The 23,933-nt window shown below is 43.1% G+C and overlaps 1 protein-coding gene across 1 annotated transcript in view; it reads right to left on the minus strand.

The window, feature by feature from the left end:
- Positions 1 to 23,933, minus strand: part of LOC132817603 (sideroflexin-5-like) — a 329,512-nt gene that overhangs the window by 240,227 nt on the left and 65,352 nt on the right. Inside the window, exon 3 of the mRNA XM_060828111.1 lies at positions 20,195 to 20,272. Within this exon, the coding sequence (XP_060684094.1) occupies positions 20,195 to 20,272 (78 nt within the window). The remainder of the gene's footprint in view (positions 1 to 20,194; positions 20,273 to 23,933) is intronic.

The raw sequence follows: 23,933 nt of genomic DNA on the forward strand, positions 1-23,933 counted from the left end.
CCTCTTCTAGTTGACTTTACTACTCTGGGAAAAAGCCAGATTAGCCACCCTATCTATGCCTCTCATAATTTTGTAGACCTCTATTAGGTCACACCTCTGCCTTTGTCTTTCCAGTTAAAACAATCTGATTTTGTCCAACCTCTCCTCCTAACTAAAACTCTCCAGACCAGGCAACATCCTGGTAAACTTTCTGAGCACTCTCTCTGAAGCAGCCACTTCCTCCTGGTAATGTGGTAACTAGAACTGCAGGCAATATTCCACATCCAGTCAAGCCAAAGTTTTGAACAGCTGTAACAAAATGGCAGTCTTTTTATTCAATACCCCGGCTGATGAAGGCAAACATGCTGTATTCCTTCTTGACCACCTTATCCACATGTGTTGCAACTTTCAGGGATGTGTGGACCAATAGAATCTCTTCTGGGGTAGAAGTGACCTGGACAAGAAGGACGGATTGCACCTGAATTGGAAGGGGACTAATATACTGGCAGGGAGATTTGTGAGAGCTGCTTAGGAGGATTTAAACAATTAATGTGGGGGTGAGCGTGGACCCAGGGAGATCATGAGGAAAGAGGTCAATCTGAGACTGGTGCAGTGGATAAAAGAAGCGAGTCAAACAGTCAGGGCAGGCACGGACAAAGTAGGAACAAGGTCAGACTGATAAGTTAAACTGAAGTGTTTCGATGCAAGAGGCCCAGCAGGGAAGGCAGATGAACTCAGGGCATGGTTAGGAACACGGGACTGGGATATCATAGCAATAACAGAAACGTGGCTCAGGGATGGACAGGACTGGCACCTTAGTGTTCCAGGATACAAATGCTGCAGGAAGGACAGAAAGCGAGGTAAGAAAGGAAGGGGAGTGGCAGTTTTGATAAGGGGTAACATTTCAGCTGTACTGAGGGAGGATATTCCCGGAACTACATCCAGGGAAGTTATCTGGGTTGAACTGAGAAATAAGAAAGGGATGATCACCTTATTGGGATTGTACTACAGACCCCCTAATAGTCAGAGGGAAATTGAAAATCAAATTTTAAAGGAGATCTCAGTTATCTGTAAGAATAATAGGGTGATTATGGTAGGGGATTTTAACTTTCCAAACATCAACTGGGATTGCCATAGTGTTAAGGGCTTGGATTTACAGGAAAATCTTATGATTTACTATGTGAATGTACCTACTACAGACGGTGCAAAAGTTGACAAACTCTTAGGAAATAAGGCAGGGCAGGTGATTGAGGAGTCAGTGGGGGAGCACTTTGGGGCCAGCGACCATAATTCAATTAGTTTTAAAATACTGATGGAAAAGGATAGACCAGATCTAAAAGTTGAAGTTCTAAATTGGAGGAAGGCTAATTTTGATGTTATTAGGCAAGAAATTTCAAAAGATGATTGGGGGCAGATGTTCTCAGGTAAAGCTACGGCTGGAAAATGGAAGCTGTCAGAAATGAGGTAACGAGAGTCCAGACATAGTAAATTCCTGTTAGGATGAAAGGAAAGGCTGGTAGGTATAGGGAATGCTGGATGACTAAAGACGTTGAGGGTTTGGTTAAGAAAAGGAAGGAAGCATATGTCAGGTATAGACAGGATAGATTGAATGAATCCTTAGAAGAGTATAAAGGCAGTGGAGTATGCTTAAGAGGGAAATTAGGAGGGCAAAAAGGGGACATGAGATAGCTTTGGCAAACGAGTTAAGGAGAATCCAAAAGATTTTTACAACTACATTAAGGACAAAAGAGTAACGAGGGAGAGAATAGGGTCCCCCAAAGATCAACAAGGCAGTCTTTGTGTGGAGCTGCAGGAGATGGGGGAGTTACTAAAGGAGTATTTTTCATCAGTATTTACTGTGGAAAAGGACATGGAAGATATAGAATGCACAGAAATAGATGGTGCCATCTTGAAAAATGTCCACATTACAGAAGAGGAAGTGCTGGATGTCTTGAAACACATAAAAGTGGATTAATCCCCAGGATCTGATCAGGTGTACACCAGAGCTCTGTAGGAAGCTAAGGAAGTGATTGCTGGGCCCCTTGTTGAGATATTTGTATCATTGATAGTCACAGGTGAGGTGCTGGAAGACTGGAGGTTGGCTAACGTGGTGACACTATTTAAGAAAGGTGGTAAGGACAAGCCGGGAACTATAAACTGGAGAGCTTGACGTCAGGAGTGGGCAATTTGTTGGAGGGAAACGTGAGGGACAGGATATACATGTATTTGGAAAGGTAAGGACTGATTAGGGATAGTCAACATGGCTTTGTGCATGGGAAATCATGTCTCACAAACTTAATTGAGATTTTAGAAGAAGTAACAAAGAGGATTGATGAGGGCAGAGTGGTTGATGTGATCTATATGGACTTCAGTAAGGCTTTTGACAAGGTTCCCATGGGACACTGGTTAGCAAGGTTAGATTTCATGGAATACAGGGAGAACTAGCCATTTGGATACAGACTGGCTCAAATGATCTAGAGGGTTGTTGTTCAGACTGGAGGCCTGTGACTAGTGGAGTGCCACAAGGATCGGTGCTGGGTCCACTCCATTTTGTCATTTATATAAGTGATTTGGATGTGAGCATAAGAGGTACAGTTAGTAAGTTTGCAGATGACACCAAAATTGGATGTGTCGTGGACAGCGAAGAAAGGTTACTTTCGTGATGGAAAGGGATAGGTGTACTCCACCGAGCAAGAGTTACAGCTGGGAGAAAGGAAATTACGATGTAATTAGGAAAGATTTAGGAAGCATAGAATGGGGAAGGAAACTGCAGGGGATGAGCACATTAAAAATGTGGAGCTTATTCAAGGAAAAGCTCCTGTGTGTCCTAGATAATTATGTACCTGTTAGGCAGGGAGGAAGATATAGAACGCGTGAGCCGTGGTTTACTAAGGAAGTGGAATCCCTGGTCAAGAAGAAGAAGAAGGCTTATGTTAGGACAAAATGTGAAAACTCAGTTAGGGCGCTAGAGGGTTACAAGGAAGTCAGGAAATACCTAAAAAGAGAGCTCAGAAGAGCCAGGAGGGGACATGAGAAGTTGTTGGTGGATAGGATCAGGGTTAACCCTAAGGCTTTCCATAGATATGTCAGGAATAAAAGATTGACAAGAGTTAATCAAGGATAATAGTGGGAAGTTGTGTGTGGAGTCAAAGGAGATAGGGGAAGCACTAAATAAATATTTTTCGACAGTGTTCACTATAGAAAATGAAAATGTTAGCAAGAAGGATACAGAGATACTTACATCTAGACTAGAAGAGGTTGAGGTTCACAAGGAAGAGGTATTAGAAATACTGCAGAGTGTGAAAATAGACAAGTCCCCTGGGCCGGATGGGATCTATCCTAGGATCCTCTGGGAAGCAAGGGAAGAGAGTGCCGAGCCTTTGGCATCGATCTTCAAATCATCATTGTCTACAGGAATAGTGCCTGAGGACTGGAGGATAGCAAATGTGGTTCCCTTGTTCAAAAAGGGTAGTAGAGACAACCCTGGTAATTACAGACCAGTGAGTCTCACTTCAGTGAGTCTCACCTCACCAGGTTATAAGAGATAGAATTTATAACCATCTAGAAAAGAATAATCTGATCAGGGACAGTCAGCATGGTTTTGTGAAGGGTAGGTCGTGCCTAACGAATCTTATTGCCTTTTTTGACAAAGTGACCAAACAGGTAGATGAGAGTAAACTGGTTGATGTGATGTATATGGATTTCAGCAAGGCGTTCAATAAGGTTCCCCACAATAGGTTATTATACAAAATGCAGAGGAATGGGATTGTAGGAGACATAGCAGTTTGGATGAGTAATTGGCTTGCTGAAAGAAACAGGGTTGTAGTTGATGGAACATGTTCATCTTGGTGTCCAGTTACTAGTGGCATACTGCAAGGGTGGGTGTTGGGTCCAATGCTGTTCGTCATTTTTATAAATGACCTGGATGAGGGTTTAGAAGGGTGGGTTAGTAAATTTGCGGACAACACTAAGGTCGGTGGAGTTGTGGATAGTGACGAAAGATGTCGTAGGTTGCAGAGAGACATAGATAGGGTGCAGAGCTGGGCTGAGAGGTGGCAAATGCAGTTTAATGTGGACAAGTGTGAGGTGATACACTTTGGCCGGAGTAATTGGAATGCAAAGTACTGGGCTAATGGTAAGATTCTTGGGGGTGTAGATGAGCAGACAGATCTCGGTGTCCATGTACACAGATTCCTGAAAGTTGCCACCCAGATTGACAGGGTTGTTAAGAAGGCATACAGTGTTTTGACCTTCATTAATAGAGGGATTGAGTTCCAGAACCAGGAGGTTATGCTGCAGCTGTACAAAGCTCTGGTACGGCCACACTTGAGTATATTGTACAGTTCTGGTCACTGCATTATAAGAAGGATGTGGAAGTTTTGGAAAGGGTGCAGAGGAGATTTACTAGGATGTTGCCTGGTATGGAAGGAATGTCTTACAAGGAAAGGCTGAGGGAGTTGAGGCTGTTCTCGTTAGAGAGAAGAAGGTTGAGAGGTGACTTAATAGAGACATACAAGTTAATCAGAGGGTTGGACAGGGAAAGCCTTTTTCCAAGTATGGGGACAGCAAACACGAGGGGATACAACTTTAAAGTGAGAGGAGATAGGTATAAGACAGATGTCAGAGGTAGTTTCTTTACTCAGAGAGTAGTAAGGGTATAGAATGCTTTGCCTGCAATGGTAGTAGATTTGCCAAGTTTAAGTGCATTTAAGTCACTGTAATGTTCTATGTTACCTCAGAGTACAATGGGATCTTGATTAGCTGGGCCAGTGGGCTATGAAGTTGCAGATGGAGTTTAATTCAGATAAATGCGAGGTGCTGCATTTTGGCAAAGAAAATCTTAGCACGATGTATACAGTTAAAGTTCTAGGGAGTTTTGCTGAACAAAGAGACTTTGGAGTGCAGGTTTATAGCTCCTTGAAAGTGGAGTTGCAGGTAGATATGATAGTGAAGAAGTTGTTTGGTATGCTTTCCTTTACTGATCAGAGTACTGAGTACAGGAGCTGAGAGGTCATGTTGCTGCTGTACAGGATATTGGCTAAGCCACTTTTGGAATATTGTGTGTAATTCTGGTGTCCTTCCTATCAGAAGGATGTTTTGAAACTTAAAAGGATGTTGCCAGGCTTGGAGGATTTGAGCTATAGGGAGAGGTTTTCCATGGAGCATCGGAGGCTGAGGGGTGACCTTATAGAGGTTTATAAAATCATGAGGGGCATGGATAAGGTAAATAAGACAAACTCTCTTCCCAGGGGTGGGGGAGTCCAGAACTAGAGGGCATAGGTTTCAGGTGAGAGGGGAAAGATATAAGAGAGACCTAAGGGGTATCTATTTCATGCAGAGGGTGGTCCGTCTGTGGAATGAGCTGCTGGAGGAAGTGGTGGAGGCTGGTACAATTGCAACATTTAAAAGGCATCTGAATGGGTATATGAATAGGAAGGGTTTGGAGGGATATGGGCTGTGTGCTGGGATGTGGGACTAGATTGGGTTGGGATATCTGGTCGGCATAGATGAGTTTGACCCGATGGGTCAGTTTCCATGCTGTACATGTCTATGACTCTATGACCTGTATGCCCAAATTGTTCTGCTGTCAATGCTCTAAGGGTCAAAAAGAGTTGCACTGGATCTGCACTGCGGGTCAGGCAGCATCCGAGGAGCAGGAGATTAGACGTTTTGGGCAAAAGCCCTTCATCAGGAATCAGGAGAAAAAATGTCAATTGTGGATGTGGATCCTTCTGAGGATGAAGAACAGCACAGGTCCTTTGAAGGTCTGGGAGAGTGAGGCTCTGAGCTGGGGATGGGCTGACTGCAGAAAGAGTAGGTGGCAATGCATGGCTGGAAGCTAATGATCCATTACTGGGTGCTTTGGATTTGATGTAGGTCGTGATTGTCCCAGTCAGGTATAAAATATGATGATCTGAATGTAGTCTGAAGCCTGTGTGGGATAGGTTGGTTGCGTAGGCAGGTGCTGAGGATGGAGACACGGTTCTAGTATTGGGTCTCCTTCAGGATGTGGTTGAAGAGCTTCAGGGCAGAGGAGCTGGCCTGCGGGTGAGAGGGGTTACAGCGGGAGAGAGACTCACTGAGATCCTTGTGGAGGGAGGAAGAGAACTTCTTCAAAGTGAGCACCCTTGGAAGAGGCTTCGCAGTAAGGATTTTAGCAACTAGGAGAAAGTGAGGACTGCAAATACTGGAGAGTGTAATAATGCTGTTTCATCAACAAGGTTATGCTGTCCTTAGCTTCTTTTTCAGAGAGATCATAAAAGTAGCAATTCCAAACAGTCTGGGTTTGAAGGGTTTCAGGGTAAAAGGCTTTTAAGATAAAAAAAAATCACTTGTACAATGAAAGGACAGTGGCCATTTCTCCCAGCTCAGCTTTTCTCTGGTTTGTTTTTGATTCAGAGCTGTTGGTCAGTTTGAGGCTGCTGGTCCAAGAAACAGTTACATGGAAGGTGTTCCATGCTCAATCCCTCTACCATCTCTCTCTCCTGTAAGACCGTATGTTTGATTTTACCTCTTTTACCAAGGGGTGTTTATGGGATTGTTGCAAGTATTTGGAACAGCATCATTAAACGGGGATAATCTGGTAGGTTTTTGGATAGGTTACGTTATTCTGTATTCTGTTCTCTTTTGTTTGTGTTTCAATCGGTAATCTTGAAATAAATTCAGTTTGGTTTAAACTGAATTTGGCTCAAATTTGATTCAAACCACTATAAATGCCGGAGGAATCAGCACAGAAGCGCTTCACAGGAGGCTCCCAAGCACTGAAGATGTCACCTAGAAAGGGGACGAAACGTTTGCAACAAAAACTCCCAGCTCGGCGAACAGAACCACTACAAAGAACGAATCAGTTTAGAAGAACAATAAGAAAAAGGGAGAGAGGGGGGAGAGAGAGAAATGGAGAGAGAGGAACGGAAGAAAGAAAAGGAGTTTGAACTTCAGAAAAGACAGGATAAATATGTGGTGCTGGAAAAGCACAGCAGGTCAGGCAGCATCTGAGGAGCTACAGAATCGACATTTCCTGATGCAGGTCTTATGCCCAAAACATCATCTCTTGCTCCTCGGATGCTACCTGATCTGCTGTGCTTTTCCAGTGCTACAATTTTCAACTCTGATCTCCAGCATCTGCAGTCTTACTGTCACTTAGACAGGAAAGTCAGCATAAAACGATGGAGATGAAGGTTGAAGGTAAGCTTAGGAAGGAAGAGAGTGAGGATGAGCACACCCATGGTAGCCAAAGGCCTGGTGAGAAACTGTTTAAATATATTCAACCATTGCCTAATTTTGATGACAAGGATGTGGAAGCCTTTTCATCTCATTTGAAAAGGTGGTGAAAGAAATGTGGTGGTCAGTGACAATGTGCGTTTTATTGATCCAAACAAAACTTGTAGGTAGAGCTAGTGAGGTATTTGCATCATTATCAGAAGAGGTAGCTGGGATGTTTGAGGAGGTGAAGATAGCCATCTCTAATACATATGAGTTGTGCCAAAAGCCTACAAACAATGGTTCAGAAATCGAAGAAGGGACCCTGGTCAAACCTACATTGAGTTCGAAAAGATCAAACAAAGCAATTTTGATAGGTGGAGAAGTGCATTAAAAATTGACCAAACTTATGACACTCTGAGAGAGACAGTTATTTTGGAGGAGTTCAAAAATTCACTTCCTGAAATAGTGAGAATTCATGTGGAAGAGCAGAGAGTTAAAAAGGCAAGCTGAGCAGCTGAGATGGCTGATGATTATGAGTTGGTCCATAAATCAAAGTTTGGCTTCCCAAATAAATTTTGAGCCATGAGGGATAGAAATTGGGGAAAAGAGAAATCCTCATGTGGAAAGGGAAAGGTAGATATCAGTGAAGGATAACTTACCACAGAGTAAAAAGGAAACCCTTGAAAGGGAAAGGCAAGTTAAAAAGCTTCAGCGTTTTCACTGCAATAAAGTAGGCCACATGAAATCACAGTATTGGTGGGTTAGGAAAAGCATTGGGAAACCAGATGTAGGAAAACAGGATAAGCCAGTGAACTTTGTTGGACTGGTAATGGAAAGCACAGTGGAGTTGAGAAATGCACCAGAATGTATAAGCTGGTTGGAGGTTTGTTTAGGAGGAAGTGCCAGATCTTCTTAAAATATATACTTGAGCAGGTAAAGCTTACATGCATAGGTCAGGAGCAGCAGGTAAAGAGGTTACAATATTAAGAGATACAGGATCCACTGCTACACTCTGTCTTCTATGACCAAGCCAGTTTTGGATCCATCTAACCAGCACCACCTTGGATCTCAAAACTCTACCGCTTGTACCAGCCTGCCATGAAATACCTTATTAAACGCTTTATTAAAGTCCATATAGAAAACATTTACTACACCTCCCTCATCAATTATTCTTGTCACTTTTTCAAAAAAAAACTCATTCAGCTTGGTAAAACATGAACATTTGCTTCCAAATGTGAATAAATCCAGTCTCCCATTATCTTCTCCAACAGCTACCCCACCACTGACATCAGGCTCACTGATCTATAATTACCTGAATTAGCTCTTTCCCTTCTTAAACAAAGGAACAACATTTGCCGTTCTCTAGTTTACTGGAACCTTGCCTGAGGCCAAAAAGAGATCTGTTAAGGCCCCAGCTATTTCCTCCCTTCCTCCCACAGTTTCCTGGGATTGATCCTGTCTGCCCTCGAGACTTGCGTACCTTAATGTATCTCAAGAAACCCAACACTTTCTCCTTCATTATGTTGACCTGCCTGAGAGTATTCACACATCTTTCTCGAACCTCAACATTCCTCATATCTCTCTTTTTGGCGACTATCAATGCAAAGTACTCATTAAGGATCTCAACCATTTCCTCTGGTTCTAAACATAATCTCGATCCTTTATCGTTGAGTGAACCTGCTCTTTCCTAAGCCACCTTCTTGCTGCTAATAAATGCCTAAAATGCCTTGGGATTCTCCTTAACCCTGTTGGCCCCTTTTAGGCTTCCTAATTCCCGTTTGAACTCCTTCCTATTTTCTCTAAATCTTCAAGGACTTTGGTTTTAGTTGCCAAGACCTTAGGTATGCATCTTTTTTCTCATGACTAAGCCGATAATTTCCCCTGTCATCCAAGATTCCTGAATCCTGCCATTTCTGTCTTTCATTTTCGCAGGAACATGCCTGTCCTGCACTCTAATCAACCGGTCTTTAAATGACTCCCACTTGTCAGATGTAAATATGCCCTCAAACAGCTGCTCCCAATCCACGTTCTCCAATTCTTGCCAAATTTGGTTAGAGTTGGCCTTCCCCCAATTTAACACCTTCATCTGAGGTCCACTCCTGTCCTTATTCATAAGTATCCAAAAAGTTATGGAATTATGGTCACTATTTCCAAAATGTACCTCCTCTGAAACTTAGACCACCTGGCCAGGCTCATTTCCCAATACCTGGTATGGTATGCCCACCACCACCTCCCTCATTGGACTATCCACCGACTGTTTCAAAAACCTGTCCTGGACACACCTAACAAATTGCTCCCCATCCAAACCCTCCGGCACAAAGGGAGTCACAGTCAATATAGGACAAGTTGAAACCACCCACCACAACAACCCTGTAAATTTCATATCTTTCCAGAATCTGAGTACATATCTCTTCCTCTATCTCCCCCTGGTGATTGGGAGGTCTGTATTACAATCCCAACATTGTGATTGCACCTTTCATGTCCTTGAGCTCTACCCTTAATGCTTTGCTGAAAGATTCCTCCAGAGTGTCCTCCTGCAACACAGCGATGGTATGCTCCCTAACCAGTCATGCAACTCCCCCACCTCTTTTGCCTCCTCCTCTGTTTCATCTGAAACACTGATATCCTGGACATTAAGCTGCCAGTTTCTGTCCCTCTTTCAACCTGTCTCTGTGATAGCAACAACATCATAATTACATGCATTAATCCAGGCTCTACTTTCATCTGTCATGCCTGTTATACTTCTTGCATCGGAGCAAAGACAAGCTTCCAGTTCTGCTAAGCTCAGCAACCTCTCCCTCAATGTTCCTCCTCTTAGCTTTCTTTGCCTTAGACTGAAGCTCTTCCTCAATCTCTACATTTACTGACCTGTTGCTCTAGATCTCACCGTCCCCACTCACCATACGCGTTTAAACCCTGCCGAGTGTCCTTCATGTACAGGTCCCACCTTCTCTGGAAGGCAACATTACTCAATGCAGAGTCTAGATTAGAGTGGTGCTGGAAAAGCACACCAGGTCAGGCAGCATAGGAGGAGCAGGAAAATCGTCGTTTTGGGCAAAAGTCCTTCATCAGGAATGGAGTCCTCACTTTTGCCTAACGTTACTGAATGCAGTAATATTGCTAATTCAGCAGCCAGTTTGTGTACACTAAGTTTCTACAATCGGTAATAAGGTAATGCGGTTCAGCTATCAACACTGACCAGGATGCCTAAAGAGAGCTCCCTGCTCTTTTGAAAGATCATTTATGTCTTACATCTCAAACATAACTGAGTGTTTCATCTAGATGATAGCACATTTGCTGATGCAGTTTCCTGTACTCCATGAACTGTTAGATTAGATTTTTTTTTCGAGTCTCTGGATTGAAGACTGAACCTACATTCCTCTGGCTAAGTTACTCAGCCTTAGATACCATTATGAGAAAGCATTGCCAAAGGGCTCAGTGTAATTAAATGGATCAGGTATCCTGATTGATAAAGCGCGGTGCTGGAAAAAGCACAGCAGGTCAGGCAGCACTCGAAGAGCAAGAGAATCGATGTTTCAGGCAGGATCCTTCTGCAGGTATCCTAGTGTCTACAATATTGGGTTTTTGGGACTAGATTTGACTGTGATGCCAATAATGGTAAAATAACTTGTCAAAATATAGAATTAAGATTTATTATCACATGTACTGGCGTACAGGGAGAGAAGAGTACTGGGAAAATATACAAAATCGCCATTTCTGTGGCCGTCCTTAGGAACAAAGACACCCAGGGTACAAAATCTTAGGCATAAATTAGTAAAATGAACAAATAAATTTAAAAGATCAGTATTACAGTCCTTATAAAGCTAGGTACAAAGATTCCTAGGTCCAAAATCTTAAGTATAAATTAGAAAAATAAAGAAATAATGGTGAAAGTTCAGTGCAGTATTCAGTCTTTATAAAGCCAGGAGTCATCACTGGGCTTCCTTGAAGCTGGGCATCAATATTTGGCTTCCTTGAGGTCAGGGGTCCATACAGGGCATTCTTGAGGCTGGGGGTCCGTGCAGGGCTTCCATGAGGCTGGGAGTCCATACTGTGCTTCCTTGAGACCGTAATTCCGCACTGGGCTTCCTTGATGCTGGATCCGTGCTGAGCTTTGTCGAGGCAGGGAGTATGTGCTGAGCATTCTTGAGATTGGGTGTCCGCGCTGGGCCTCCTTGAAGCTGGGAATCCGTGCAGGGCTTCCTTGATGCTGGGAGCCTGCGCTGGGCTTCTCCTTCATGCTGGGAGTCTGCGCTGGGTTTCTCCTTGAGGCTGGAAGTCCATGCAGGGCTTCCTTGATGCTGGGAGCCTGCGCTGGGCTTCTCCTTGATGCTGGGAACCTGCGCTGGGCTTCTCCTTGAGGCTGGGAGTCCGTGCAGGGCTTCCTTGATGCTGGGAGCCTGCGCTGGACTTCTCCTTCATGCTGGGAGTCTGCGCTGGGTTTCTCCTTGAGGCTGGAAGTCCATGCAGGGCTTCCTTGAGGCTGGGAACCTGCGCTGGGCTTCTCCTTGAGGCTGGGAGCCTGCGCTGGGCTTCTCCTTGAGGCTGGGAGCCTGCGCTGGGCTTCTCCTTGAGGCTGGGAGTCCGTGCAGGGCTTCCTTGATGCTGGGAGCCTGCGCTGGGCTTCTCCTTGAGGCTGGGAGTCTGCATTGGGCATTACCTCGAGGCTGGGAGTCTGAGCTGGGCTTCTTTGAGGCTGGGCGTCTATACTGTGCTTCCTTGAGACCAGAATTCTGCACTGGGCTTCCTTGATGCTGGCAGTCTGTGCAGGGCTTCCTTGAGTCTGGGAATCTGCGCTGGACTTCTCCTTGAGGCTGGGAGACGGTGCAGGGCTTCCTTGAGGCTGGGAGTCTGCGCTGGGCTTCTCCTTGAAGCTGGGAGTCTGCGCTGGGCTTCTCTTTGAGGCAGGGAGTCTGTGCTGGGCCTCACCTCGAGGCTGGGAGTCTGTATTGAGCATCACCTCAAGGCTGGGAGTCTGAGCTGGGCTTCCTTGAGGCTGGTTAGGACCTTACTCCACTATCATTTTGGAAAAAGAATTTTGAATCCCACTGTCTCTCAGACCAGATTTCTAGACTAATCGCATTCATTGTTGGCTGACTGCAGAGTGATGGTAACAGAATGGGATAATTTCCAGCACTGGCTGGAGTTACTATGAAAGATTTTCCTTCTCAACCCTCTCTCCTTGCCTGGAGTCTGGTGACCATCAGGTTAAACCACCACCAATCATCTCTCTCTAATGATAGAGCAGACTTATGCGCCAGTCAGATTATGGTGATATTACCTTCTGTACACAAGTAACTGCCATTTTGGCAATGTAGCAGAAAGTAATTGTCGAAGTGCAGTACACCAATGGAAACAATATATAAGTATATATCTCTGCTTTTGTCGATTATACTTACCTCAGCTGAGATCAAGAAGTGAACTTAAATCTTTTCTGGTTGATTTCTAACTGAAAAAGTCCTTTCCAGCAGAGTAAATATGAGAGAAATGGATTTCGATTTATGATACACTAGCACAAGGTCTGGGGAAATGTGAGCACACATGAATCATTCTTGTACTAGGAAATTGTGCTCCCAGGAATTTAGAGGGAACTTAAATGAAATAGTAAGGGAGAGTTCATTTTATGTTTTGGAAAGTTAGGGAGAAAGAAAAGACAATAGTGCAGGTTGATATGTTACTGGTAATGATAACTAGAATGTGATTGGAAAAGACAATGTGTACAAGCATAACAGCATCAGCAAATAAGGTGGAAACATGGTGAAAAGGCAGAATTAAAGATTCTTTATCTGTATGCATGCAGCATTCATATCAAGATGGATGAATTGATAGCACAAATAGGAAATAAGTAAGTATGATTTGATAACCATTAGAAATTATAGTTACAGAATGATGAGTACTCATGGGTAATTGACATTTAGAAAAAAAGGAATAAAGGAAAAGGAGGTGCTAACTCTGAAATAGCAGCATGAAATCAATACAGGAGTGAGAAACTGAGTTCAGAGGATCAAAATGTAGAATTAGCTCGGATAGGGATAAGGAATAAAAAAGGTAAAAAGTCCTTGGTGGAAATGGCTTTTGGCCCTATTGTTCCAAGATAGTTGACAGTTTGTTAAATTATCAAACACAATTTGATGCTATAGCACTTATGAAGACACCCCTTGCACATGGAACTTCGGTTCATACTCCAAGGTCTAGTTTAATATTAAGGGAATGACGCTTACCTTGGAGATGTTGTAAACTGGAGGATCTGTTCACAGTTTGAATGTTTCAGTTTGATATTAACGATCACAAAGAATTCTAATAATTTGTGAGATTGCCTGATGACTCACTAGCAGCTTTAAAAATGAATTAAGTATTCCTGTCTATTTGTAGGAGGATGATGGCACTGAATGCTATCACCTTAATTTGAAGTTTTCAAGACCAAAATCAATAGATAAGGGTGTTAACAGTTATGCAGCAAATGCTGGGAATGGAATTCAGAAAAAAAGTCATTTTTAAAATTCATTTATATGTTGTGGGTGTCACTGGCCCAGCTATCATTTATTACAACTGCACTCAAGAAGGTGGTGGTGAGCTGCCTTCTTCAAACACTGCAGTCAAGTATACCCACAGTGCTATTAGGAAGGGACAGCCAGGCTTTTGATCCAGTAACAGTGAATTGTCAGGGGAATAGATAGTTCTCTGTGGCCAGGATTGAGAGCCCTGAGTGCTATATTGTCTACCTGGTTCCCGGATTCATGACAGCTCATCTGGGCTGAAGAAAGGGAAAAGATCCAGTTGTTGTGTCCATATATGTACCAACAATAAAGGGAGAAAGAGGAAAGAGGTTCTGCTGAGGGAATATCAGAAAGCAGAATCAAAAAGGAAATGATCTCTGGATTATTGCCTAAACCATGAGAAAATTGGCACAAGATTAAAGAGAAAAATGTGTAACATAAAAATTGATGTGCAAGAAATGGATTTGAATTCTTGGGACATTGGCACTACTACTGGGGAAGGAGGGAGCTGCCCTGATGGGGCGGGCCACACCTGAATCATTGTGTGACAATAGTTCACATAACTGCAGTTGTGGATAGGATTTTAAACTAAATAGTTGGGGCATGGATTCAGTTGCATGGGAAATAATGGAAAAATTTAAGGGGGAGGAGGGAGGCCTCAGCAGAACTTAAAGTTTCCAGAGAGTATGGAAAGGGTTGGTAATCTAATTTCAGACATAGCAGAGAAGCAGTGCGTTCAGTGCAGGACTGAGGGTGTTGTACTTAAATGCAAGCAGTATACGAAACAAGGTAAATTAGACAATAGACAATAGGTGCAGAAGGAGGCCATTCTGCCGTTCGAGCCAGCACCACCATTATGATCATGGCTGATCATCCTCAATCAGTATCCTGTTCCTGCCTTATCCCCATAACCCTTGATTCCACTACCCTTCAGAGCTCTATCCAACTCTTTTTTGAAAGTATCCAGAGACTTGGCCTCCACAGCCTTCAGGGGCAGAGCATTCCATACACCCACCACCCTCTGGGTGAAGAAGTTTCTCCTCAACTCTGTTCTAAGTGGCCTACCCCTTACTTTTAAACCGTGTCCTCTGGTTCGGGACTTACCCATCAGTGGAAAATTAGCTTTTAGGTCAGGTCAAAACTGACAAGTGCAATGCTGCGAGCATCAGAGACATGGTTGCTAGGGTATCAGAGCTGGGAGCTAAATATCTAAGGACACGCGTACTATCGAAAGGACAGGCAGATAGACAGAGAAGGCAAGGTTGCCTTGTTAGTAAAAGAGAAGTTAAAGCTAAAGGAGGAAACGATATAGAGCCAGAAGATATAGAATCCGTGTGGGTAGAGTTGAGGAAACACAAAGACCCTGATGGGCATTGTGGACAGGCTTTCCAGCAGTCGTCAAGTTGTGGGAAAGAACGTAAATCAAGAGATAGAAAGGGCTTGTAAGAAAGACACTATTACAAAATAGACTTCCAAATGCCGGTGGACTGGGAAAATCAGGCTGTTAACGGATTTCCAATAAAGGAATCTTCAAGATCTTCATGATTGAAGCAGCTTGTGGTAGAGCCCATTAGGGAACAGACAGATCTGGATTTGATGAGGTGTAATGAGACAGAGTTGACTAGTGAGCTTAAGGCGAAGGAATCCCGAGGCAGGAGTTGGAGAGGGAGAAGCTAAAATCAGATTTAACAGTATTCTAAACAAAAATGTGAGGGAGGAGCTGGCCAGCGTTGACTGGAAGGGGAGCCTAGCTGGAAGATGGTGGAGTAGCAATGGGAGTAGCATTTCTAGGAGTAATTTGGGAAGCACAGAAGAAATTCATTGCAAGGAGAAAGAAGAATACTAAGGGGAGGACGAGGCAACCATGGCTGACAATGGAGGTCAATGAAAGCAAAGAAAAAGTAGACAATGTGGTGAAGATTACTGGGAAGCCAGAAGATTGGGAAGCCTTTAAAAACCAGCAGAGGCTAACTAAAAAAAAGCAATATGGGGGAGATGCTGAAATATGAGAGTGAGCTAGTTAGTAGTATAAAAGCAGATTGCAAGAGTATTTTTAGATACCTAAACCTAAGAGAGAAGCAAGAGTGGACATAGGACCACTGAAGATTGAGAAATGGGGAGCAAAGAAATGGCAGATGAACTGATCAGGTACTTTGTACCAGTCTTTACAGTGGAAGACACCAGCAGAATACCAGAACTTCAAGACAGTCAGGTGGCAGAAGTGAATGTAGTGGCCATCATTAAGAAGAAGACGTGAGGGAAGCTGAAAGATCTGAAGGTGGATAAATCACATGAATCAGATGGACTACACTCCAGTGTTCTGATGGAGACAGCTGAGGAAATTATGGAAACATTGGTGGTGACCTGTCAGGAATCACTGGAGTCAGGGAGGGTCCCAGAGGATTGGAAAATGGCTAATGTAACATCAATGTTTAAGAAGGGAGAGAGGCAGAAGACAGGAAGCTATAGTCTGGTTAGCCTGGCCTCAGTTCTTAGTAAGATTTCAGAACCCATCTTTAAGGATGAGATTGTGGAGTACTTGAAAGTGCATGGTAAAATAGGGCTGAGTCAACATGACTTCATCAAGGATACGTCATGCCTGACAAATCTGTTAGACTTCTCTGAGGAGGTAACAAGCAAGTTAGACAAATGAGAGCCAGTGGGTGTAAGCTATTTAGATTTCAGAAGGCTTTTGACAAGGTGACACATAGGAGGCTGCTCAACAAGATGTGAGCCCATAGTGTTTGGGGCAAGGTACTGCCACGGATAGACAATTGGTTGACTGGCAGAAGGCAGAGAGTGGGGATAAAGAAGTCTTTTTCAGGACAGCAGCCAGACACGAGGGGAATTCTGCAGGGGTCCATGTTGGACCACAACTATTCACAGTACCAAGGGCATTGTTGCTAAGTTTGCAGATGACACAATGATAGGCGACGGGTCAGGTAGTGTTGAGGAAGTGGGGAGGCTGCAGAAGGACTTGGACAGGGTAGTAGAGTGGGCAAAGAAGTGATGGATGGAATACAATGTAGGAAAGTGTGAGGTTACACCTTTGAATTGAACTGAATTGAATTGAATTTATTGTCCCGTGTACTGAGGCAGAGTGAAAAGTTTTGTCTTGTGAAAGAACAGAGGTGTACACTATTTTCCAAATGGGGAAATACTTTGAAAGTCTGAAACTCAAAGAGACTTAGGAATTCTGGTTCAGGATTCTCTTAAGGTTGACATGCCAGTTCAGTTGGCATTTAGGAAGGCAAATGCAATGTCAGCATTTATTTCAAGAGGGCTAGAATACAAGACCAGGGAGACTTTTATGTTGCTAAGACTGTATAAGGTTCTGGTCAGGCTGTATTTGGAATATTGTGAGCCATTTTGGTCCCTGTATTTAAGGAGGAAGGTTCTAGTCTTGGAGGGGGTCCAGAGCAGTTTTACAAGAATGATCGAGGAGATGAATAGCTTGATGCATAAGGAGCAGTTGAGCAGTCTGGGTCTGTATTTGATGAGTTTAGATGGATGAGGTGGGGAATCAGATTGAAAATTGCAGAATGCCGAGAGGCCTGGATAGAATGGATATGGAGAGATGTTTTCACTAGTAGGAGAGACTAGGACTTGAGAGCACAGCCTCAGAGTGAGGGACGACCCTTTAGAAGTGAGATGAGGAGGAATTTCTTCAGACAGAGGATGGTAAATCTGTGAAACCCATTGCTACAGAGGCCAAGCCTTTGTGTGTTTTTGAGACAAAGATAGATTGGTTCTTAATTAGTAAGGGGATCAAGGGTTACTGAGAGAGGGCAGGAAAATGGGGTTGAGAAATACATCAGCCATGATCAAATGGTGGAGCAGACCTCATGGACTGAATGAATGATTTCTGCTTCTGGTCTTATACCTTATGCGCAGTGATACAATTCCCAGTCATGATATGTGTAGCTTATAGGGGAGTTGTAGACGACAGTATCCCATGTACCTCATACCCTTGCCTTTCTATGGAATAGATATTGCCAGTTTGGAGGGTGCTGTCGAAGAAAGCTTGGTGAGTTATAGCATCATATCTCATAATGTGCACACGCCTGCCACTGCGCATCACTGGTGAATGAAATAAATGTTAAAGGAGGTGGCTATGGTACCAAATAAGCAGTCTGCTTTGTCCACAATGGTGTCAAGATTATGGAGTGTTTCAGGAGCTGCACTCATCTAGCCAAGTGGACAGCATTCCATCACACTCCAGACTTGTGTATTGTAGATGGTGGACAGGTACTGAGAAGACACAAAGTGAGTTACTCAGCACAGAGTTCTAGCCTGTATCCTGGTCTTACAACCACTGGACTTATGTGCCTGGTTCAGATCAGTTCCAAGTAAATGACAATGCCGACAGTTGTTGATAGTGGAGATTCGGTGTTGGCAATGCCATTGCCTGTCAAGTGGCTCGTGACACCTTTTATTTCATAATGCTCCTGTGAAAAATGTTACGAAGGTTTATTACATTGAAGAGGACATATAAATGTAGATTGTCACTGTTGTTCATGGAGAAAGCCCATCACCACATTTTCAGGGCAGCTAGGAATGGCTAATAAAACATGGCTTAGAACATAGAACAATACAGCACAGAACAGGCCCTTCGGTCCTCGATGTTGTGCTGACCTGTGAACTAAACTAAGTCCATCACCCTACATCCCATCATCATCCATATGCTTATCCAAAGACTGTTTAAATGCCCCTAATGTGGCTAAGTTAACTACATTGACAGGCAGGGCATTCCATGCCCTTACCACTCTCTGATTGAAGATTCTGCCTCTAACATCTGTCTTAGATCTATCGCCCCTCAATTTGCAGCTATGCCCCCTCGTACAAGCAGCTGTCAGCAATCTAGGAAAAAGACTCTCACTGTCCACCCTATCTAATTCTCTGATCATCTTGTATGTCTCAATTAAATCCCCTCTTAGCTTTTTTCTCAGACCCAAGTCCCTTAGTCTTTCCTCATAAGACCTTCGCTTCAGACCAGGCAACATCCAGATAAATCTCCTTTGCACCTTTTTTAATGCTTCCACATCCTTCCTGTAATGGGGCGACCAGAACTGCACACAATATTTCAAGTGACTGATGAAGGGCTTTTGCCCAATATTCTGCTCCTCGGATGCTGCCTGACCTGCTGTGCTTTTCCAGCAGTATTTTAATCTAAACTCTGGTTTCCAGCATCTGCAGTCCTCACTTTTGCCCAATATTCCAAGTCAGGCCATTCTAGCATTCTGTACAATTGCAGCATGACATTTCGGCTCTGGAACTCAATCCCTCTCCCAACAAAACCTGACACACTGTATGTCTTCTTAGCAGTACTATCAACCTGGGTGGCAACTTTCAGGGATCTATGTACATTGACACCAAGATCCCTCTGCATATCCACACTACCAAGAGTCTTTCCATTGACCCGGTATTCTGCCTTCCTGTTATTCTTCTCAAAGTGAACTCCATTTGCACCTCTCAGCCCAGTTCGGCAGTTTATCCAGGTCTCCCTCCAACCTGCAACATTCTTCCACGCTGTCCACCACTCCACCGACTTTAGTGTCATCTGCAAACTTACTAACCCATCCACCGATGTCTGATCCAAGGCATTTATAAAAATGACAAACAGCAATGGTTCCAAAGCAGATCCCTATGGCACACCAATATAGTCTCCAGGCTGAATATTTTCTATCAAGCTTACAGAAAGCCAGTTTCTAATCCAAACTGTTAAATCAGCTTCAATCCCATGCCTCCACATTTTCTCCATTTGCCTACCATGTGGAACCTTATCAAAGGCTCTGCTGAAGTCCATGTACACCACACTTGGTCACCTTCACAAAAACACTCAATGAGATTTGTGAGACATGACCTGTCCTTGTCGAATCCATGTTGACTATCTCGAATCAAATTGTTGCTTGCTAGATGATTATACATCCTATCTCTTATAATCCTTTCCAAAACTTTTCCTGCAACCGATGCAAGGCTCACTGGTCTATAATTACCTGGTTAATCTCTACTGCCCTTTTTGAACAAGGACACATTTGCAATCCTCCAGTCCTCTAGTACTAAACCTGTAGACAATGATGACTCAAAGATCAAGCCCAAAGGCTTGGCCATCTCTTCTTAGCTTCCCAGAGAATCCTCAGATAAATCTCATCCGGCCCTGGAGACTTATCTACTTTCACATCTTCTAGAATTGAATACACTTTTCTCCTTACTAACCTCAATCCTTTCAGGTCTAATAGCCCGTAACCAACATGAGTAATACAGCAAAAAAATGATTTCAAGAAAAGATAGAATTCCACAGTTTGGATGAACTGGGAAACAGTAAATTGCAGTAATTATAATAGTATACAAAGGTTCTTGACTGAGGATTAATGGAAGACATTGAGCATGAAGAATGCGCTACACGGAGTCAGAACAAATATGTGAGGGAACCTCAGAAGAACAATTACCATATTAGAGAGCATCAGAGAGATAGCAGAAGGTAAGGAGGGATAGGTTAGGTTTTAGACAATTACCTGCTGGTTTGAGACCCCTCTGGGTAAAGTACCATGTTTATAATCTTCTAGGAGCTGCACTGCTGCTTTAAGTTGACTCTGAAAACAAAACATAAGGGGAACATAGTTTAAAATAATAAATCTAATCACATGTTTTGATACTGCTTTCTGCAGAGGAAGGCCAGCTGCTATCACTGACTCTGTTGGTAGTTGTAATCACAGCTAGTAACACATTGTGGAAACAATCACTGTTAACAAACGCTGTCCCTGCCACCTGAGCCTTCCCTTCCCATCAGGTCCTCATTTTTCCCTCTCTTTCAAAAGATTCAGGAGTGCGGCTTGGGGTAAGATGGGGGAGGGGGGGGTAAGTGCATGGTGGTGGGGGATAATAGTGGGAATCTACATTTTACAGTAAAATGCCATGTATCTGCTTCGTGAAATAAAAGAAAAAAGTGAAGTGTTGTTTAACTTTGTTCCCAAATTTTATTGCACATTTATTTGACTGAAGTGAGGGATATTCAACTTGAAAAATGAACTATGGAGCACCTGCTCACAGCACTTGTTGAACACGTTCCATCCCCATTGAGCGCCCAGTGTTTAACATTACAACTGCAAATGTGTTGCTGGTCAAAGCACAGCAGGTTAGGCAGCATCTCAGGAATAGAGAATTCAACGTTTCGAGCATAAGCCCTTCATCAGGAATAACATTCAACATCAGGCATAAAATAATTAAATCCGTAATCTCCACCTCTGCAACTTGATCAATCCAGAATTCAAATGTCTCCTCATATAACACGTTTCCTTTTCCAAAAACAATCATTTTTCTGCTCTTTTGCAGTACATTTAAATGGCCCAGACTTCAATTTTACTCTTCAACTAGCATATATATTTCAGAGAGGCAACCATGATGTTTTATTGACCACTAAAACACTGCAGTGCTCTCCCACTTGCTTTAAAACAATGTGCAGTCTTGTGGATTCCACTGGCTTTTCTTTACTGAACTGCAAGAAAGTTAGGAGTGCTGGAGTTTATGCATTGAATTGTTGAAAAATCACCCTTCAGAATACAAAGACACTTTCATCTTCCAATCAGTTCCATTTACCTGCAATAGTTGCTCATTATTTTTGATTACCTTCTATCGAAATAAGCTTCGACAAGTCCCTAACATGTAACGTTGGTGAGCAGTAATTTTTACAATACTGTCATTTCCTCAAAGAATTTCTCATGCCCTAGCATTGCTTCTTACTGATTCCTAGGAAGTGGTTGTCACTCACGATGTTTGCTTGTCCTATGGTGGGGGTGGTCAACCTTCTTGATCCACTGAAGTCAGTTTGATTCACATTTTTCTTTGTTTTGTTTTGATTCAGCTGAATGGTTTACCAGCCCAGTTCAAGAACAGCTAAAAGTCTATCATTTTGATATGGAATCACATAATTTCATCCCAAATAGGTCCATCTCTAATTTTTGACCGTTCGCTCTAGTCATAAACCCGCGAACTCATGGAAATAGTATCTCTCTATCAACCTGAAATGTTCCCTTGAAACAACATTCCAACTATTTTTTGCCTTTCTCCTCAGAGAACAAAGAGAAAGAAAATTTCGGCCTACCAAGCCTGAGCCGATCCAAATCCACTGTCTAAACCTGCAACCCTCCGCTACTCACCTACTCATGCATCTATCCGGACGCATCTTAACTGAATCTACCATGCTTGCCTCTACTACCTCTGCTGGCAACGTGTTCCAGGCACCTACCACCCTCTGTGTAAAGTACTTGCTGCATGTGGACCTCCTTGTTCACATCATAAGGGTGCCTGTGCCCTTATAATGGCTGCTGGGCCACGGCAGTGATTATGTGCTATTCACTAAAGGGCTTATCCTCCAGAATAATGCTCAGGTAGTATGAACTTACACCCTTTTTCCCTTCCATACATGCTTAGATCAGCAAATCCTACCTTACCAGCAATTTTTGCTCGTTCACTGCACCTACCATTAGCCTGATCCTCTGAAAAACTGTTGTTGTGCAATTTGAAAGTGTGTGCATGAGATACGTGTTTCTGTAAATAAGCACAGAATGTATTAATATATGTACATGGATAAATGCGTGGAAAGATTAAGCTTCAATTCTATCCTTTATGACCTTGTGACCTAAAATAGAACACAAGTAACATGTAGCTGTTCTGACTTCCGTAACAGAAGGTCACATCTTTGCTTATTCCAGTAAATTCAGTCATCAGAATAATGAAAAGGGAAATGGAGACTGGCTATGGTACTTTGACATGCAGCACAGGAATTCAAAATCTGTTATCAGAGTTTAGAAGCATTCCTCAACAAGATGGTAAGTAGGCGGGACAGCACAACAAAAATACAGTTAATACAGATTTGCATTGCTGCTTTGTATACGATCTTAAGTAATAAGGAAGATTGCTGCATTGCTGATGACTGAACTTTAAAAATGGAGAAATGGGTGTAAGTGCAGTTGTTTCTAGATTTAGAACTCTTCAAGCAGATCAGGCTTCCTTGCCTTGGTATTGGAATTAAAGGTGCTATGTAATGGGACAACAAGCTCATGTTTAGCAACTGATTTGAAGTTCCTTTGGCCTGCATAAAACAGAATAGCATATCAAAACTAGAAAATAACAAAACTACTGTTACAAATAAAGAAAGAACTTGCAGTTAAAAGCTCAGAAGCTTTTCACAAGCTCAGAATGTCTCAAAGCACTTAATAGTCAACGATGTGCTTTTTGAAATAGACCTGCTGCTGTTTTAATGCATGAAACGTGGTTTGCACATAGCCAGATCTTACAAACAGCAAAGAGAATAAACAAATTATCTGCCTTAGTAATCTTAGTTGAGAGATAAATATTAGGGGAGAAATAGGGTCAATTAACCTACTTTATTCAGAATAATGCCAGCAGTACAGGTTCAATTTCCATTTCGAGTAAGGATGACTTGAGGTCTGTCCTCCTTAACTGCCCTTGAGAGTGGAAGGTTATCTTGGCCTCCTCCAGTGGTTCCCAGCATCAAGATACCTGTCCACAGCCAATTCGATTCACACCATGTGATACCAAAATTAGTTGGAGTCACTGAATACTGCAAAGGCTATGGTCTTGACAACATTTAGGAAGTGGTACCGAAACCTTGTGCTCTAGAACTTGCTGTACCCCTATGCAGCTGTTCAAGTGTAACTACAATGTGAAAGATTGCACAGGTGTATCGTGTACACAAAAAACAGACAAATCCAATCCCCAACCCAGCCAATTACCGCTCCATCAGTCTATTCTCAATCATCAGTAAAGTGATGGAAGGTGTCATCAACAGTCCTGCTCTGCAATAACCTGCTCAGTGACGTCCAGTTTGGGTTCTGCCAGGGCCACTCAGCTCCTGACCTCATTACAGCCTTGGTTCAAACATCGACAAAAGAGCTGAACTCCAGAGGGGAGGTGGGAGTGCCAGACATCAACGCCGCATTCAACCTAATGTGGCCCAAATTCTCCACTGGTTCGAGTCATACCTGGCACATAAAAAGATGGTTGTTGTTGTTGGAGGTCAGTCATCTCAGTTCGTCAATGATTGCACATTGCTCAGTACCGTTAAGGCTTCTCAGATAGTGAAACAAACCTGATTCTCGGGGAGATGGACATCTCTGACCAGAGTTGACACCATTGTTTATACAATTATTTTGAGAGATAGGAGGCCTTGTCTCACCACTGGATTGAAGGCTAGTGGATGTTGAAACCCCACAGATATTGTGCTTCTGGGTT

Source organism: Hemiscyllium ocellatum, chromosome 1 (assembly GCF_020745735.1).
Source record: "Hemiscyllium ocellatum isolate sHemOce1 chromosome 1, sHemOce1.pat.X.cur, whole genome shotgun sequence".
Lineage (NCBI taxonomy): Eukaryota > Metazoa > Chordata > Chondrichthyes > Orectolobiformes > Hemiscylliidae > Hemiscyllium > Hemiscyllium ocellatum.